The sequence below is a fragment of the Myiozetetes cayanensis genome, unplaced genomic scaffold (genome assembly GCF_022539395.1).
Source record: "Myiozetetes cayanensis isolate MyiCay16 unplaced genomic scaffold, myiCay2020 scf13, whole genome shotgun sequence".
Taxonomy (NCBI): domain Eukaryota; kingdom Metazoa; phylum Chordata; class Aves; order Passeriformes; family Tyrannidae; genus Myiozetetes; species Myiozetetes cayanensis.
Window position 1 is genome coordinate 8,245,483 of NW_026086937.1, and position 17,148 is coordinate 8,262,630.

General features: G+C 45.5%; 1 protein-coding gene across 1 annotated transcript; it reads right to left on the reverse strand.

Moving 5' to 3' along the window:
• Positions 1–672: 672 nt before the first annotated feature.
• On the reverse strand, positions 673–3,948 carry GPR148 (G protein-coupled receptor 148). The gene has a single exon (XM_050308582.1). It carries the CDS (start codon positions 3,709–3,711, stop codon positions 2,653–2,655), a length of 1,059 nt encoding a protein of 352 aa, XP_050164539.1. The 5' UTR covers positions 3,712–3,948; the 3' UTR covers positions 673–2,652.
• Positions 3,949–17,148: the final 13,200 nt, after the last annotated feature.

A 17,148-nucleotide genomic window follows, 5' to 3' on the forward strand; every position in this document is an offset into this window, starting at 1 on the left:
TCTTATGATACCACTGTGGGTAGAATTCATATATACATAAACTTGACACAATCCCTGGTTCACTTGCTCTTTCAGTGTCCTTTATGTTACCAAACTTTCAGTTGTATCTTAATATATATGTAAGAAAGACAGAATTGGCAATAGAATCCTGTCCAGGAGATTAACTTCATAATTGGCAGGAAGATCAAGCACTATTAACCCGCAGCTATGAAAAGTCACTTATGGCTCTGTATAGCATTACCTTACCTTATATTATCTACACAGTTATTTATCTTCACCCCTTATGATGAAAATTTCCAAGGTAGAAAAACTTGAAAGGACTTTGCATGGACAAAACCAGCTCTAAGTTAACAGCATCATTTGCTGTGAATGGGCACTGGCATAAAAATTGGCCCAGGATATGCACCCTAGGCATTTACAGGCACCTCTTCCATTCTTGATCTTTCCACATGCCAAAGGGATTTAGCAGAAAGCACCTGATTTAGTATGCAGCCATTTTCCCCATCCTTCCTAGGGTTATGGAAGATCCCTGTTACAGACTGAATGTGAAGTCTTTACACAAATGCAGTTTCTGTGGCAAATGTCTATGGTACATTCGTCTTGGAGAAAAATAAAAGAATCCAGTAAAAAGTGACTTCTAGATCCTTTTATTGAAGAGGATTGAGAAGCACAGGACCACGGTTAAAGCAAATATGCAATATTACAGTTTATTCACTTGCAACAACTTTGCCTTAGAGATGCTTCTTACACAAGAAGTGTCCCTTAGCAGCAAAGCCTCTCTACAGTGTTCCTGCTCATTGCCCCATCTCTGTACTGGAATTTGTTGCCCCCTCAGTTGTGCTGATGCAGCTGTTTGCAGAACATCCTATAAAACAGATCACTGGGATAATCTCAGTTAAAATAAAAACAACACCAGTTCTCTTTGCAGGGATATTTTTAACCTGCAATCCCAGAAGCAGTTGCATCAGCAAGCAGGAGAGAGCAGACACTGCAATGTGAGGAGAGTAACAAGCAGTTTGGAAATGACGGGAGAAGATCAGCAGGAACTGCTCAAACTGGCTCCATTGCCGAAAACATTCCATGCAACCAGACACCGATCTCTTCCTGGCTCACACTTAGTGGAATTCTTCAGATGAGTGTGAAATAGCCAAAAGCCACATTCAGCACTTTTTCTGTACAATTTTAAGCAAACAGAAGGTGAAGAGAGACTGCACATAAGGAAAATACTGCACAGTGAAATCAAGGACCTTTTGTTTTAAGCCCACTGTATTTTTACATAAAATCTAACAAATTCTAAAAGCAATATCTTTAGGAATACAGAGTTCTTTTGTCGAGTCAAGGAACAGAATGGCAACTTAAATTTCCCACACTGATGTTTATATCTAATGAAATTTTGGTTTCTTTAAAGTCAGAAATATGTTTCACTTGTCCTCTACAGGTAAGGGGCTGATCTGGAAAACCTAAAAGGCTCTTACAACGTCTTGCACCAGCTGGCTCTGCAGCCTCTCCTCCTGGCCTTTCTAAGGCTTTGGTGGCAGGTACCCAGCAGCAGCTCTGGCAGGGTGCAGCTGTAACCTGAGATCAGGCTGCTGGAGAGGATTTTTGTGAGGCAGAGCTGGGAGATGCCTCAGGCAGGATCGGATGCGGTGTTCATGCTCAGTCCCTCTCCCCGGGCCCTGCTGGAGCCGCGCTATGGGTACATCTGTGCCCAGCCTGGCACCTCACTGCTCCTGCCCTGCTGCCCCTGCTGCAGCCTCAGCCTTGGCCAGGACCCCTCAGTGCAGCCTCAGCAGGGGTCAGGGCTCTGGGCTGCTCCAGGCTCCTCACAGCCCGCCCGGCTCCTCGGGCACCGGCACAGCAGGACACCACCCTGCGGGCAGGGAATGAGGGAACGCCAGGGAATGAGGGAACGCCACCTGCTGCCTCCGGCTCAGCCTCCCTCCCCGAGCAGCCCGTCCATCCCTGCAACCCCCGGCACTGCCACGTGCTGGGCTGCCCAGCAGACACTGATCAAAGGTGACTCCTGTCAGACAGAGATTTTAGAAGACTCCAGTGTTTTGCAATTGCCAGACAGAATCCATAAGGCAGCAAATACACCAGCACACTGCACAAGCTGAGGCACAGCCTTTCACTGGGTGCAGCAGTTTCCAGAGGCACCTCTGAGTTCACATTTCAAAGAATAGGACGTTGGCTACCAACCTTGCAAGAATCCACTGTGCATGAAAGGAATAGTTGTTCTGTTCACAGCACATTTAGTTAAGGATCCTCTGCTCTAGGTGCTGCTGTCAAGGGACCTGTGGTTACCCTCTCTGCTTTGCAAAACTTTTTGTTTTCTTCTTTTCCAGAAAGGCGTTTGCAACAGGTGGGTGAAAATGATCTTGTTTCAATATCTCCTCCCAAAGGTTCTGCCTTTCACATCAGAACAAAGCTTGTAACTTCATCCAGGGTATCATTTTCTGTATTCTCAGCCATGACATAATGAAAGATCTGTTGCCTTTTGGCACCAAGGAGGCAGAGTGGTCAACCCATGTCTTCTCCATCATGGGTTGATCACTTATTCTCCACTTCTTCAGAAGCTGAGTGATTTCCATCAGTCTTGCATGATAACAGGGTAAGGACAACTCCTCTGCTGTGACTGTGCTCTGCCTTGGCTCAGGATGGTGGTGGAGCAGGTGACACCATGCGAAGTTGCTTCCTCCTGACGATGGATTTGAGAGAGGCTGAGATCTCTCTGTATCGAAGCCCATATAGAAAAGGGAACAAAACTTTAGGAAGAATCGTCAGGACATTGCACACTGTCAGGGAGACCAAGATTCCTGTCTGCAGTCTGATGATAACATTAACACACAAGAATGATTCTACAAGAAGGGCCAAGAGTGGAAAGAAGTAAAAAAATAACACAGTGTTGTGCATTAAGAATGTTACACTGGCTCTGGAGCAGATGCTCTCCCATATACCCGAATGTTTGGTTTTAAAATACAGAATAGCATAGCAACAAAATATTACAGACAGGCAGAGAAAGATAACACTGGTAGAAAGCCAGAAGCAGAGTTTCAGAGCACCAGTCCCATTCAGAGTTAATATCAGGATTACTGGAACCGAGCACATCTCAAGGGCACAGGGCACAAAGGTGTGGGTACTCCATAGCACCAAGAAGAAAAGGGCAGGGAAAGCTCCAGAACACATCCATAGTAAAACTATGATTTTTTTAGTTCGTGAAGGGGGCAGAATAGTGACGTAGCGCAAAGGAAACAAAATAGCTACGTATGTGTCCAAGACTATGGCAGCAGCGGTGAACAGTCCTCCGCAGTAAGCCACTGCCAGCAGAAATAGCAGGAGCACACAAGCTTCCTTTGGGACATGCAGATGTGCTGCATTAAGAGCAGCCGACAGGGTGTAGAACAACAGGTAGGTCAGATCAGAGAGCAGAGCATTTCCCAGCAGCATGTACCTTGTTTCCTGACGGATGTTAAACCGAGAGAAGATCACGAATAAGATGGTAGGAATGATGAGGGCACCTGCCATGAGGCAGATGACTGGAGAGATTAAAAACATCTTCATGTTTGTGCCCGATGGGGTGAGAGACAATTCCTCCAGCAGGAAGTACAAAGTAGTATCATCCAGACCTGAGGAACTGTTGAATTCTATCTCTCTGAGGTGGCGTACAGTTGCGTTCGACCTCCTTACTGAGGCACAGCCAGGGACACCCATTTCCTTAGGATTTAGGGATGATTGCCTGACTTGAGGAAAGCAAGATGGATCTTCTACGTTGAGTCCTTAGAAAGGCAAATGAAGAAGAGGTTGCAAAAAACCCATGGAAGGAAAGTGATTTCTGTAGCCAATCCTACCGGCTCTTCTCAAGGACAGAAAGATGAAAATTGCAAGTGAGTTCTGTGGTGTCAAAAGATGGTTTGGCCTAAAGTGCAGATCTTATTTCTTTCTGCAAAATCTAATGTTTAAAAAAGAGAATGGATCTCTGGATGGTTTAAAAAAGACTAAATCCCTCAGCTAGCTCTTTGAACAGAAATGAATGGGTTGATCACTTTCAGTAATTTGAGTTTGTTCTCATCACATTATCACTCCAATGATGCAGGCCAAATATTGGCTTGATTAAACAAATATGCAATGATACAGATCAACATTTCACATGTACTGATGTAGGAGAGCCATAAATGTGACTGGATGGTTTTGCACCAATTTGTATGCAACAACACAATTGATTTGAAGATCAATTAAAAGGCTCTCAATACTGTTGTAAAATTGTAGCACAATGGCTCTAGTGAATGAAATTACCTTATTTGTAGATGAAAACCATTTTTGTTTCAGTGAATCAAACCATGTTATTCATGCATGATAAGCCTTCCCCTGCCTTTTTTCATGCATGGTGTACAAATACTGAACTCTCATCTATTGCAGACTTAGAGACAGTCTGAGAATTGTCTGGGATGAGTGACATACACTGTAATGTAGCAGCACACCCGACAGCAGACTTGGGCTTTCCAATGGCCACTTGCTGGCTTGCTGGCCAGGACACTGCTGCTTGTCTTGAATATCAGATCTCAGGATCAGAGCTGGGGGTGCAACGAGAGAATTGTGAGGGATCAGGATCTGGACTGCAGAGAAGGAACTCTTCAAGTTCTTCCAGGCATGGCCTGATCAGAAGAAAAGCTTTTTTTTATTATTTTGTAATAAGTAGCTCCTCACTCAACTTGGCCTTATTGTATTCATTATCTGCCCAGCACTACCAGCACATGGCAATGCAGTCTCTTTCCCTCCATGGGGGTCAGGGCACAGTTCAGCACACAGAAAGCTGTCTCAGGGCACGCCAAGTAACAAAGCAGACAGTTCATGGAACTCAGCATCAGTCACCAAGCCTTGTGCACATTTCACTTCCTTACACACTGATAGTTGGCATCCACAGAACTGGGTGTTAAGGCAGTTGACAGGCTGCACCATATGGAACAAAGGGACAGGAGGAAAAACCAATCATGATTTTAAGCACAGCATTTCAGTTGCTATGGTGCCTGGGGTAGGCAAAGCAGAAGGTGATTATTTTTGCTCACTCAGTCCTACATCCACTGAAAAGTATGTGAGCAATATGGATGCAATTATGCTTCAGGACCATGCCCTGCATCTATCACTGGTGATGATAACATAATACCTTAACTAGACAGTAGCACTCAGAACTGTTGAATTAGATTATTATTGCAAAATGGAAGGGAAATGATGAAAACTCAAGTATGCAAATCACCTCCAATTATAATTTCGGATCTCTGTTAATGGTGGAAGTGTTTGCCGCCTCCCAGCTCATGGCACTCCAAGGATATCCTGTCAGTGGGCAGGATTCTCTCATTTCTATTTAAATCACCACTGTATTTTCCACCATCTGGTTAGGATTCAGTGTGAGGAAACAAGAGTTCGTTGTCATCTCAGCTGCATACCCTTGGCTGTTAGAAAAATAAATCATAGAATGGTTTGGGTGGGAAGGGACTTTAAAGTTCATCCCATTCTAGGTGAGTGACTGCAGGTTCCCTCAGCCTTAACTGTGCTCGTCCTGAAAGGAACACAGGAAGGCTTTAGTTCGACAAAAATGGACAACAGCAAATTACTGGAAGACAGTTCAACCCCAGCAGATCTGGGCATGTCCAGCCAAATCCTCTCCCCTCAGTTTTCCACAGGGGCTTATAAATGTTCAGTACAGTTCTGCTAGATTTAAAAACGTGACAAGTTAGTGTCTTGGTACACTGAAATAAACCCAGAAATAGGTGGCTCCAAGAATATCTGGTTGTTGACTCCTCTCATTTTCTTGACCCTAGGAGGCATTTCCACATCTGGGCCATTTGCAAGGGGCTGGCAGCTCTGAAGATCACTCCTGAGGATTCTGAACTTAGAGAACCCCTTGCCATTGCATCTCAGCGTTCGATATTTTGTGGTGCCAACCTGAATGATTCTCCTGTAAAATTTCCTGTAAACTTGGCCTTAATGCTCTGGTTATTGATTTTTTAAAATGCTTCCTGGTAAATTTATGTGGACACACTTTTTACATATCTTGCTGATGCAGACATACAGTATTAGCAGTCCCCCTTCTGGCTCAATACTGTCTGCATTGATTTTCAAACTGAACCACGCACTGTTAATTACTTTACTCATTTCTACTTCAATAAACATCCTGCTGATAGCTTAGTTATCTTATCTGATGAGTCTGGGAGGTCTCAGAAAGAATGCATCCAGCCACACTGTAAATCCAGCAAAGGCTGCACTACATTATATTCTGTTACTGACTATAAACAGGTATTGCCAAACTGAACAGGAAAGGTTAGAAATATTGCTGTCTTACAGCACTTGGTGTGGACTTATCTGTGTTCACACAGAGGGAAGCTTCCCACCTCACAAACAGTTTAGCCTGACCAACTGAACAAGTCAACAAGCACTGTGCAAGAAAGGGAAGCAACGTAAGATTTCCCCAGCCCTCCATCCCAAGAGGCCGTGTTAGAAGGGGATGCCCAGAGGAAGTGTGTGACTGCACTGCATGCTCACATTCCCCGCTGAGGCTCCCTGAACCATCACATCTCAGTCTCAGTGTGACCACGGAGTTTGTGAAGTGGCTGCCTCCCCCAGCACCACCCCCCAGGTCCCAGCCTACAAACTGATCCGTGCTGTGGGTCTGCCCCAGACCCTGGGCTGCCTGGCCAGGAGTCCACGAGCAGGGTAAAAAGGCTTCCTTGGTGTCCACCACAGATCCTTGAACCGTGTTTTGGATGAGACAGTTGGGTCCAATAAATCGACATTTCCACTGGAATTTTGTTTCACGGGGATATTCCCAGGTGTGTTTAGTAACAAAGCCTTGGCCTCAGGAGCCTTCATGTGCTGTTACAGTTTCTTCAGCTTCCCCCAAGAATGCCCCCCTTCCAGGCTTATCCAGGTTCAGAAAGCACCTCCCTTGCTGGTGAAGCTCCCTGAGCCAGGAATAGCCAAGTGCCCAGGAACAAACCAGCTCCTCCCAGCAAGGCAGGGAGAACCAGACTTCCTGCCTGTATCCATCTTCTCACTCTGGGGAAATGAGCTGCTGCTGTCAGTGAAAAAAGTAATCAGAGCAGTTTAACTGTGCTGTTTTTCTGGTTGAGCCTTCCCTTTTCCTTCTCCTTTACATAGAAAGTCAATTAAAAGACAACTTTTTTTCTAAACCTGTAAGATTCCCTCCTTTCTGCAAGCCACAGGGGAAAGGTGTAACTTATCCATGCCCCAGCTATCTGTCCCCACATGGGTCCAGAAGAATTGTTCAGCCCTCCCTTGCTATTTGCTGTAGATAAGAGACACACACATTGCTCTTGTGACTGTACAAAGTTCATGAATCGGGCATGGCAATTACTAAAGTTAAGGAAGTAAAGAGATGGGTGTGAAAACTAAGCTCAGATTACAGTGCTTGAAAAGGAAAGCTGACACAAAAGAAAACAGGGATTAGAGAGTGCTTGTTTGAAGACATTTTGATGAGGCTCCCAAACAAAAGAGAGGACATTGGGAGAGACTGGGAGGACTCAGCATTTAATCCCTGTACCACTTTTTCTAATTCCGAATACCATCAAGCCATGGTGTCCACAAAGCCAAGGCAAAGTTTGCGCCAAATCTGCCTGGAAGGTGCAATATTAAGAATTAGGGTAGATGTCAGAAGAACAGAATTTTGTAGTATTTGACAAATACTTCAACAAAAGCTTGGAGAAGTACCACTGTAAGTCCCAGACAACACCTGCTTTCCTGCAGGGCACTGTGTGTCCCTGATTGCCATGAGCTGCAGCCAGCAGAACTCACCCATCTTCGTTCACTCAGCCTGGCAAGGCAAATCAAGACAGCTTTTCCTCCTCTGCCACAGTGATTTTTGTGAGCTGAAAGGACCTACCTGGTTGATCCACTGACATGTTTTCTGGTGACAAACTGCAGATGTGACTGGGGATTTATAGCAAGCTACTGCTTTCCATGGTCATTTATGGACAGACTCATGGGACACCGAGAGAAGCCCTCCTAGACTGTTTCTTAGATTTAATGATCTCTCCTGCCTACCTACTTTTCAAAACAATGCATTTGTGAAACAGGATGAACAGCCTACTAAATAAGGCCTATTTTTAAAATATTATCTTCTTTCCTGAGGTAGTTTCATTTGTAAGGAGAAACCTTGCTTAAGTTTTGAATGCTGTACAACACTGGTGCTAACAGGAGTAACCTGCAGAAATCTAAGGCCTTTAGATCAAGAACAATGACATATCACTCTTATCTGAGAATTTAGCGTCTATCAGAAGAGATTAAACCCGTATTCAATATCACACAGAGTCATGGGCAGAACTAGAAATACACATCTGAATTCGTGGCTTTTTGACTCCTCCTTTAAGACAGGGAGAAAAGCTCCTTCTCATGAGAGAAAGTTTCTCAACTAGAGGAGCTACACACATCCCCCAACCCCTTAGAACACCATTCCCTCTCAGGCTCTCTGTCTTTCTGGCGGTTGCTGGCACCAAAAGTTCCATGTCTCTATCCTGTCTCACCTGCAGTGGTCTCCAGTATCACCTAGGAAGGGCTGCTGCTGGCAGACAAAAGCAGAAGTTACCTGGCCATGTGCCTGTTTTAACAGGTTTTGTCTCCTGTAAAAAGCCAGGCAGTACAGGAGAGGTCTAGCATGATACTGCCTTGAAGGATGATTTACTGAGAAGGCAGACAGATGGCTGGAGAGTGCAAAATGCAAGTTAAAATGAGATACCAAAACAGAGATGGAAGAGGCAGGTTGGTTGGCATATACCGGCAGACAGACAGGGAATTTAATGGTGATGCAGCAGATAGGAGGACTCCAGCCCCAGCTGTGCACTGTCACAGTTCCTTCCTGACAGCTGGGAAGGGATTGCCTGCCCTGTACAACCTGGGGGGCAAAGATAATAGAGGAATCCAGAGGGAAGGAAACACTCTAGATGTGGAGTCGAAACAGACACAGTGTGAAAGAAAATACACAGTATCTTTTCCTATTCGTGCCTTTTGATGACAGGCTGTGAATGAACGCAACGCATCCAATCTGTACATGGCACAGAGTAGCACAAGGCACAGCACCATCCTGGAGATGAAGGAGCCTCCCTGCCAAAGTTAAGATGCTCCTTCCCAGTTCCCAGTGCTGTACTTAGGATGGGCAGTGGTTCCCAGGTGGCAAAGATGCTGAAGCAACATTGATTGTCTGCAATAACGCTGCCCGCAGGGAGACAATGACCTTATCTCACACTGATGGAGCAGGTGCCAGGCACAGCTGCCATATGGCACAGGGATTAACTGCCAGCATGTGCTGAATAAGAGTCACAGCCTCCTATTAGCCAAGCAGGAACATGCCGTGGGTCGCAGACACAGCACCATTCACCAGCTCTCTTGTCCCTCTCCAGCAGCTCCTTTGTTACTTATTCAGCACAGGTGCTTAAAAATTAGATTTTCTCCACAGGAGGCCTCACTCTGCCTTGTCCTTCTAACAGCGGCTTTGTACTGCTCCCACTCATTTCCATACCAATTCCCTGCTCCCTCACATTGGAGATTCAGACTTCATGGCACAAAGACAGTCTTAGGGCGGGAATATGAACACAAATGCTCCAAACTTGTAAAGAAAAGAGAGAGTTTTTTCTGGGGGGACAAGATGTTACTTTGCCCCTGTTTGGGTTATGTAAGCCCACATCAGTCACTCTCCTGGTGACCTCCACAGGCACAAGGCAGAGGGAACATCACCCCCTGGTATGTCCAGAACTTCTCACCAAACTGGCAGAGCTACAGCTCTCAACAGGAAGAGACTGAGGCATGGAGAGAACACTGCTGAAGGCAGCCAGCAAGCTGCCTAAGTTAATTTTATTTGCCAAGTTAATTTTATTTCAAGCTTAATTATTTGTTTCTTTGTTCCCCAGTCCAAATTCCAGCTCATTAAAGGATGTGCATGAGAAGCACCAGAGCAAATTCATCCTCTCCTTTCCTTTGTTATTGTCCTCAGCAGCACCCAGAGCCAACAACAGCTCCAAAATACCTCCAGATAACTCCGAGATAGCTCAGCTATCCACAGGCAGATGCCTGTCCTGTAGGAGTTCATTATATTTACAGCTAACGAGATAACTAGAAAACAAAATATTTTTCTAACCTGTTCTCAGCATTTTCTCTGGAATTTCTAGGTCCTTTTAGTTGAGCTGCTTTTTCCTCCCATGAAGCAGCAGTGTCTTGCCCCAAAGAGAACGTTTCAGTGCCAGCCCAGCACAATGGATAGCAACTAAGAGGAGTATAAATGTACACAAAAGCTTCAAGAGAACACATATAGGAAGAAAACTGAAATGGATTAGCAACCCCTTTAAAATGAGCCATTTTAACAAGCTGTGAGATGAACCAGATCAGAACAGCCCTGATCTCTCAGCAAAGTCCCTCAGCAATGCTCAGGGACGGTTTAGGGGCACACACTCCACAGTTCCCGTTCCTGGAAGCACTGGGGATGCTCTGGTGATCACCCCAACACCAGCTGCCCCATGACCCCTTCCCCTTTCAAACACCTGGTTTCCCTGGGAAGCCCCCTCTATTCTGTTATTCTGGATCTTGCCTGAGCTCTGTTCAAACCAGTGCTGTTACATCAGTGCCAGCTACAGCTCTAGCACAGCAGCTGTGGAATTATGTGTGCCATCCCCCAGGACACCACCTCCACGCCTGCCACTCGTGTCTCTTCATTTCCTGCCAATCCCTTCTGCACCAGTTTCTGAGCTAGGACCCTTTCTCTGCTTATTTGTCTCTCCTGCCTGCTATTGGAGGTTTGAAGTGCTGGTGAAAATGAGATGCACAGTGTCACTTTTCATCCCCAGCTATCTGTCCTGAAAGTCTCCTAGACTATTTGTGAACCTCTTCAGCAGCTGTCAACACCCTCTGTGAGTCAGTTTCTAAAATGCACCACTAATCCTCACTTTTAGTCAAAACAAACACACATCTAAGGCTGTTTGTACTGTTGGCAGCCTGAGAAGCCGAGGAGTCAGTGCAAGGGGAAGCCCTCCTGCTCCCATAGCCTCAAATCTGCACCACCAGTGTCACAGAATGGAAGAATTCTTTGGGTTGGAAGGCACCTTAAAGTCCATCTCATTCCAAACCCCCTGCCATGGGCAGGGATACCTTCCACTACACCAGATTGCTCAGGGCCATGTCCTGCATACCCTTGTCCAAACCCCATCTCTCTTGTAGCTCCTTTAGGCACAGGGATGTGCTGTAAGGTCTCCTTGGAGCCTCCTCTTCTCGAGGCTGAACAACTCCGACTTTTCAGCCTGTGTTCACTGGGGAGGGAGTACAGGCTTGTCACATAAGCCAAATGTTCTTGAACCCCTGCTGCCTGCCTGGGCTGACACAGGAGCTGCCTGCCACGTGGTCTGCATTTGGTTTCACAGCCAGTGTCTCACCTTGACACTCTGCTAAAAACATTGCAGAAGCAGTGACCTCAGCCCTGAAGGGTGAGAAACGGCACGTAAGGACAGACCAGAGGAAGGTAAGGACCCTGGAGGCTACACCCCAAGCTGTTCACTGGCAAGATTCCAGACACACTCTTCCTGTTCTCAAAATAGAGGGAAGTCTGTCTCATGATTAGCCATCAATAAACACCAGCTTGGGGACTTTTCCCCCCACCAAGCAAAGCCTTTCAGCCTACCCATGGAACAGCTTGCAGTGGGTTAACTCCCTCTTTGTCAAACTCAAAATGGGGTCCTTGGAGCCTCACAGGGTGTCTGCAGGGATACAGAATTATAAAAAGGTATTTGCTTTTGTAAATGAGCTGGAAGAGGGTCAGCTCCTCCTATTCACCCTTTGTGCTGTCCTTTCTGGTTTTATCATGCTATAAATGACCCGTTTCTCTGATAATTTATGCATAATTGGATATGCACTGATTTCAGCAAGGGGCCCGACAAAAGCTGCTCTGAACTACTAAGTAATTTACTGGTTTTGTTTTCAATTAATACAGTAGCCTCAGGAACAAGCAGCCTGTGCTCCTTGTCTAGGCACCAGATCTCTAACCTGACAGAGTCATGCAGAGGTTAAGTAGCATCTAGTCAGCTGAACAGTGGGAAGAAACATTTTCCTACACTCATGTACCTTATTTATTTTTCAGAGGACCTCTCCTAGTCTGGAAATTTTTCTCCATTTTAATCTGCTCTGGAATTTCCTTTTTCTATCTCCGGACAATCCCTTTCCTCTTCTCAGGGAAATACCATGCCTGCTCTGATCTTTTACTTGGTTGGGTGCTAGGTATTTTTCGGGTGGAGGGGGTGGTGGAGGGAAGGGTTTTTCTGTCCAGTCCTGTCCCAGGAGCTGACCAGCCCAGGCCTCCTGCATCTCCACACAGTCCCACTGAAAACAGCAACAAATGCAAGAGGGCTGTGTAAAGTGCCTTGGATTTATGCAGGAATTAAGCCAAACACGAGAGGATGTGCAGAGAAGGAGAGATTATGGCCATCTAATTCAGTGTGCTCTGGGATCACAGGCCAGACAGAGCATGCAAAACACCTCCATCTGATCTACTCACATTTCTGTACTATGATCTCTTGTGGGGAAGGCACAGGAGGGGATTATGGCTGCTGTGAGCAGCACAGAAAAGCCACTGTCACCTCACCGCCTGTCACGTGCACTGTTCCCCCTCCAGGCCAGAGCAGAGCTGGGACTGGCACCTCCCTTGGTGTGCTGAGCTGCACTTGGAACCACATCTACCTTGAAACTCTGAAAAGGATGAAAAGACTGGCTTAGACTGGGAACAGTTTGTCTCAGGATAACTTTTTTTAATCAGATCTGACCTGGGCTTGGCACTGCTACAGTACGAGCAGGATTACATTTATTACGGTGAGCCAAGACTGTGTTCAGGCACCCTTTTTCACAGGATCAACTCCCATAATTACAAAAAGGCTGGGTTAACCCAAAAGCTTGCCTTTCCCTTCACAGTTTCACACCAGTAGTGGTGCTTAAAATTATTTTCTCTGCAATTCACATGCCCAGGTCTCCTCTAAGTTTCTAAGCTTCCAGCCTTGAGGTTGTCCAGATTGTCCCTTTGTCCTTTTAAGACCCTGCAGTAATCCTCAGTAAGCAATCAAATCTCCCCATCTGTGCTTTTACTATTTCCCTTGGCACCATGGTATGACTTCTCTATTTTAATTAACTCGAGCCGGATGCCTTGTCAAGACTTAGTTGCTCTGATTTCTCATTATGTTATCATAATACCATTTAGCAACACCACCCTTTTCAGCAAGAAAAACTGATTCCAGCCTCTTGAAGCAGCACAGTGAAACAAAGAGCACTCACCAGGGCCCACAGCAATATTCAGTCACATTCTTGTTAACCTGCTGCATTTCTTTCCCAGTGAACCCACCAGTTCTGCCTACTTACAAAAGCACACTTTAAGATATGTTTTCTTATTTTGTTTTTGATAGTCATGATCACTTAATTTCAACTTTTAACCCCTCTGGACAGTGCTTGATGAATGCCAGCTACATGTATCTTATTAGTGATCATTTTAATTCAGTTACCACCAGCCTCAGTTGTTAGTACCCCACACCCCTGTTTGCCCTTTTCCTGCCAAGCAACTCATTAATTCAAATTCTCCTGAACCTATTTCATATTTTTCAGCTGCTTAAGACCCAAAGTCCATGGGTCACTTCACAAAATGAGAAGAAAGACTTGCTTTCATGTCTTTCCAAACCTGCAACACCTCAATCTCCTTCCCAGGCCTGTTTTCATCTCTTAAATTGTTCTGTTGGTCCTGCACATGCTGTGAGTTGCCATTTGTGCACAAAGCACCAAGTCAGCACCAGGAACCTGTTTAGCATCAAGTCCTGGTCATTCTTTGGTGAAACTCCCTTTGTAAGCACCTACACAGCAGCAGAATTACACACAGTGTGTGCTACTCATCCCCCACCAGGCTCACTCACCCAGCTCTGTGGTGGCCCTGTGCCACCTCTGGGGTGTGAGTCATCCTATGGGAATAAGCAGGACCCTGAAAAAGTGGTGTATGAAAGGAGCTCACCTACATGGAGCTCGTGGCAGGAAGATGAGACTTGTGTCAAGCACCCAGCAATTTAATGCCAGGCAGCATCAGCAAAATGCAAGGAGCACAGGAAGGTGTAATTTGGACAAACAGCAGTGACTTGGAGCAACAAATGCAAGGATGAATCCTCTGTAACATTCCAAGGAAGACACCTCCAAAAGGGCCTCCTCTTGGTTTGTGATAAGCAGAATAATCAGAGGGGATCTCACAAAACTTCTTGACCAGGATCAAAGCTGAGGTTGATTAATGCAATTCTTTAAATGTTAATAATGATATTTTACATCCTCCAAAAGTTTAGCTCTGTGTTCTTCTCCCCTTAGGAAGCCGTGCCAGCTGCAAAAATTTTAAGAACAGGTGCAACAAACCAACTGACGCCGCTGTAATATCACTGCTTTCTCCCTCGTTCATGAACGTGCATGACAACCTCAGCCTTAAGTCCCAGGTCTCAATTAGTTATGTGTGGATAAAAAGCACATTTAACAGCCACTGGTATAGCTCCCATAGACAAGAAGGCAGAATTTTAAGCATATGTATTATGGGTATAGGTTGGCAGTAAAAAAACCCAAGGTATTTTAATGTAGGGAGATATTGGGCTGCCCCGTGCCTGGACTGGAGGAGCCTTGAGCTCAGCCTATGCAAATCATGGAAAAGAGGGTTTGTTGACAAAGCTTAGAATGAAATTCAAAGCCAAGAAATTGTTTCCGTGTTTACGTGGACACACATCCAATGCTGGATGTGCAGGGCCATCTAGTGGGGAGTCTCTTGGTGTGCCACAGCAGCCCCCAAACGGGTGGTGTTTTACAAGAGCCTGAACAAAGGCACCTTTGCCTGTTACACCTCTGAAACGCATTTTATAAAATCCTTCCCTGCTGAGACACTACAGCATTCCCAGGAGAGCCTTTGGAACAAGGAATCAAGCCTGTCTAACTGCAGGTTCCTGTGCAACAAAAGTGGGTGTTCCCTAAAATTAATTTCTTTTTGACTGATGACTTCAGAAAGCTTTTCTCAAAAAAACAAACAAACAAACAAAAAAACAACACCGAAAAAACCACCATCAACAACCTCCTTCCTTCCCCAACCCCTCAGTTTCAGTTTCTGTTCTCATTAATACAAATTCAAAAAAGTCCCAGTGACAATGGGAACCAGCACAGTGTGATGGGACAGAAAGGCATTAGTATATATGTGACACTCTATCTCTGGTATTGGACTGAATTAATCTGATGGCTCTGCTGGCTGTTGATCAGTAACTTTTCACAAAATATCGAGTGCTCTGGGTGAGATTCTCTGGTCTGTGACAGCCCAGGAAATACTGGCATCCCTTCAGAGACGCTCAGATTGATTCACCCATCTGTGCAGTGAGGAGGGTGAGAAGGGGGTTTACAGTGCTTGTGGGACTATCCATAAATCCCACTGTGAATCTGGAAAACAACTAGGTTTCCAAAAGCATGGGAAGATCGCTCATATTTAAGTTCTTACCATTTTCTCATATTTTATTTACCTAACAGAGGGCTTTCCCCCCACCACTGATTTACATACCAAGTAATAGTTCAAGCACTGTAACAAAGCCTGCTTTGCTGGGAGCTTGTTGATCTTGTTTTTGCTGTCTAAGATGTTCACCTGCCTGCAGTGCTGCTTTTCTGATTTCTAATGAAAGTGGAGTTTCTTTGCCAGCCTTTTTTTCCCCTCTGGAGGCACTTACACAGCCTGTCTCTACCTAGTTACATGAAACCTCTAAATAAAGGTAATATTTTCTGAGACCTCTCTCACTATCTCAAGTTAGTCTAACTTGGCTATTAGGTGTAGAAGTTATTAAAAGGCAGGGACAAGCAGGCAGACACAAAGAACAAGATTTCATAAGTCTTTATGATCTGAAAATTAAAATTAAAAGAAGCTACAATATTGTTATAAATTTTCCTGCTAAAAATTCTCTAAGATTTTGCAACTAATTACTTCATTCCATGAAAGCTGACTCTGACTATTTATTTCTTCTTTATCATGAAACAAACTAAAACACAATTATATTAAATAAGAATATGCAGTGTCTGAGAGTGTAGTTTGGAGTGTTCTCTAATCAACCAGCATCTCTCTTATAAGCATAATAATTCATATATTAATACAAATTATGCCCAATTCAACCAGCAAATTGAAAAAGCCCGAAGAATTAATGGAAACAATAAATCCTCACATTCGCCTAAACATTTTTTTCTGTCGGAATATATTCCAAATGCTTATAAACTGAGAGCTATTCTTCCTGGCTCCTTTTAACTGCACTTCCCTCCTTTTTTTCTGTTGCCTGAGTGCACTGTATAAACACTGCCCACAACCAGGGACAGGCCCAGAGGGACCCCAGAGCTGCTCCAGGGCATTTTTGCAACCCTTTTCCTGCAGCCCCGGGAGCTCCCACACAGCTGTAGGTGCAGGAGCTGAACCCCCCTCCCCTGACTCCTGTCCTGGGCCGTGTCCCCAGCTCTGAACGGGGCACACACTCAGTAACCCACTGCTGGGGGGCTGAAATGCAGTGTCATTACGCCTGTTTGCTTCAGCAGTGGCTCTGCTATCCCTCTGCTCACAGAAAGTGCTGATGGCTGCCCCACTCTGACAGGCATGCCATCTCCACAGAAGGCTTTTGTCCTCCTGTGAACTGCCAAAGATGAGAACTCTGAAATAAAGCACACATTGCTGATCTGCTCATCTCACACCCTTGGAGACTGAAGGGATGTGACAGGCCAGCACTTCAATAGTCACAACTGCATCGGATATTTCATGTGGAAACAGCAGCACACATCAGGTAGATCAAGCAAAAAACTCACAACTTCAAATACCTGTTCAAGTGCTCAAGAAAGATCTTTATGGGACAGGGAAAACAATATTATTATGAGAGGAGCCCTGACCAAGGTGTCTTGGGAGCACTGTGCCAGGCACACAGACTCACCTGGGAGCTGCTGCTGGGAAAGCAGGTGATTCCTGCCCACCTGGCTGCCCACTCCTCCCCTGATGGCCACGGGCTGCAGCATCTGTGGGAAGAGGATCACAGCAGGTCAGTCAGCCCCCTCCCTGACTCATCCTTCTCTGCATATTACCTCGGCTCTTCCACTGCC

Coding starts and splice junctions, on each gene's coding strand:
- GPR148 (XM_050308582.1), bottom strand. CDS start 3,711: ATGGGTGTCCCTGGCTGTGCCTCAGTAAGGAGGTCGAACGCAACTGTA.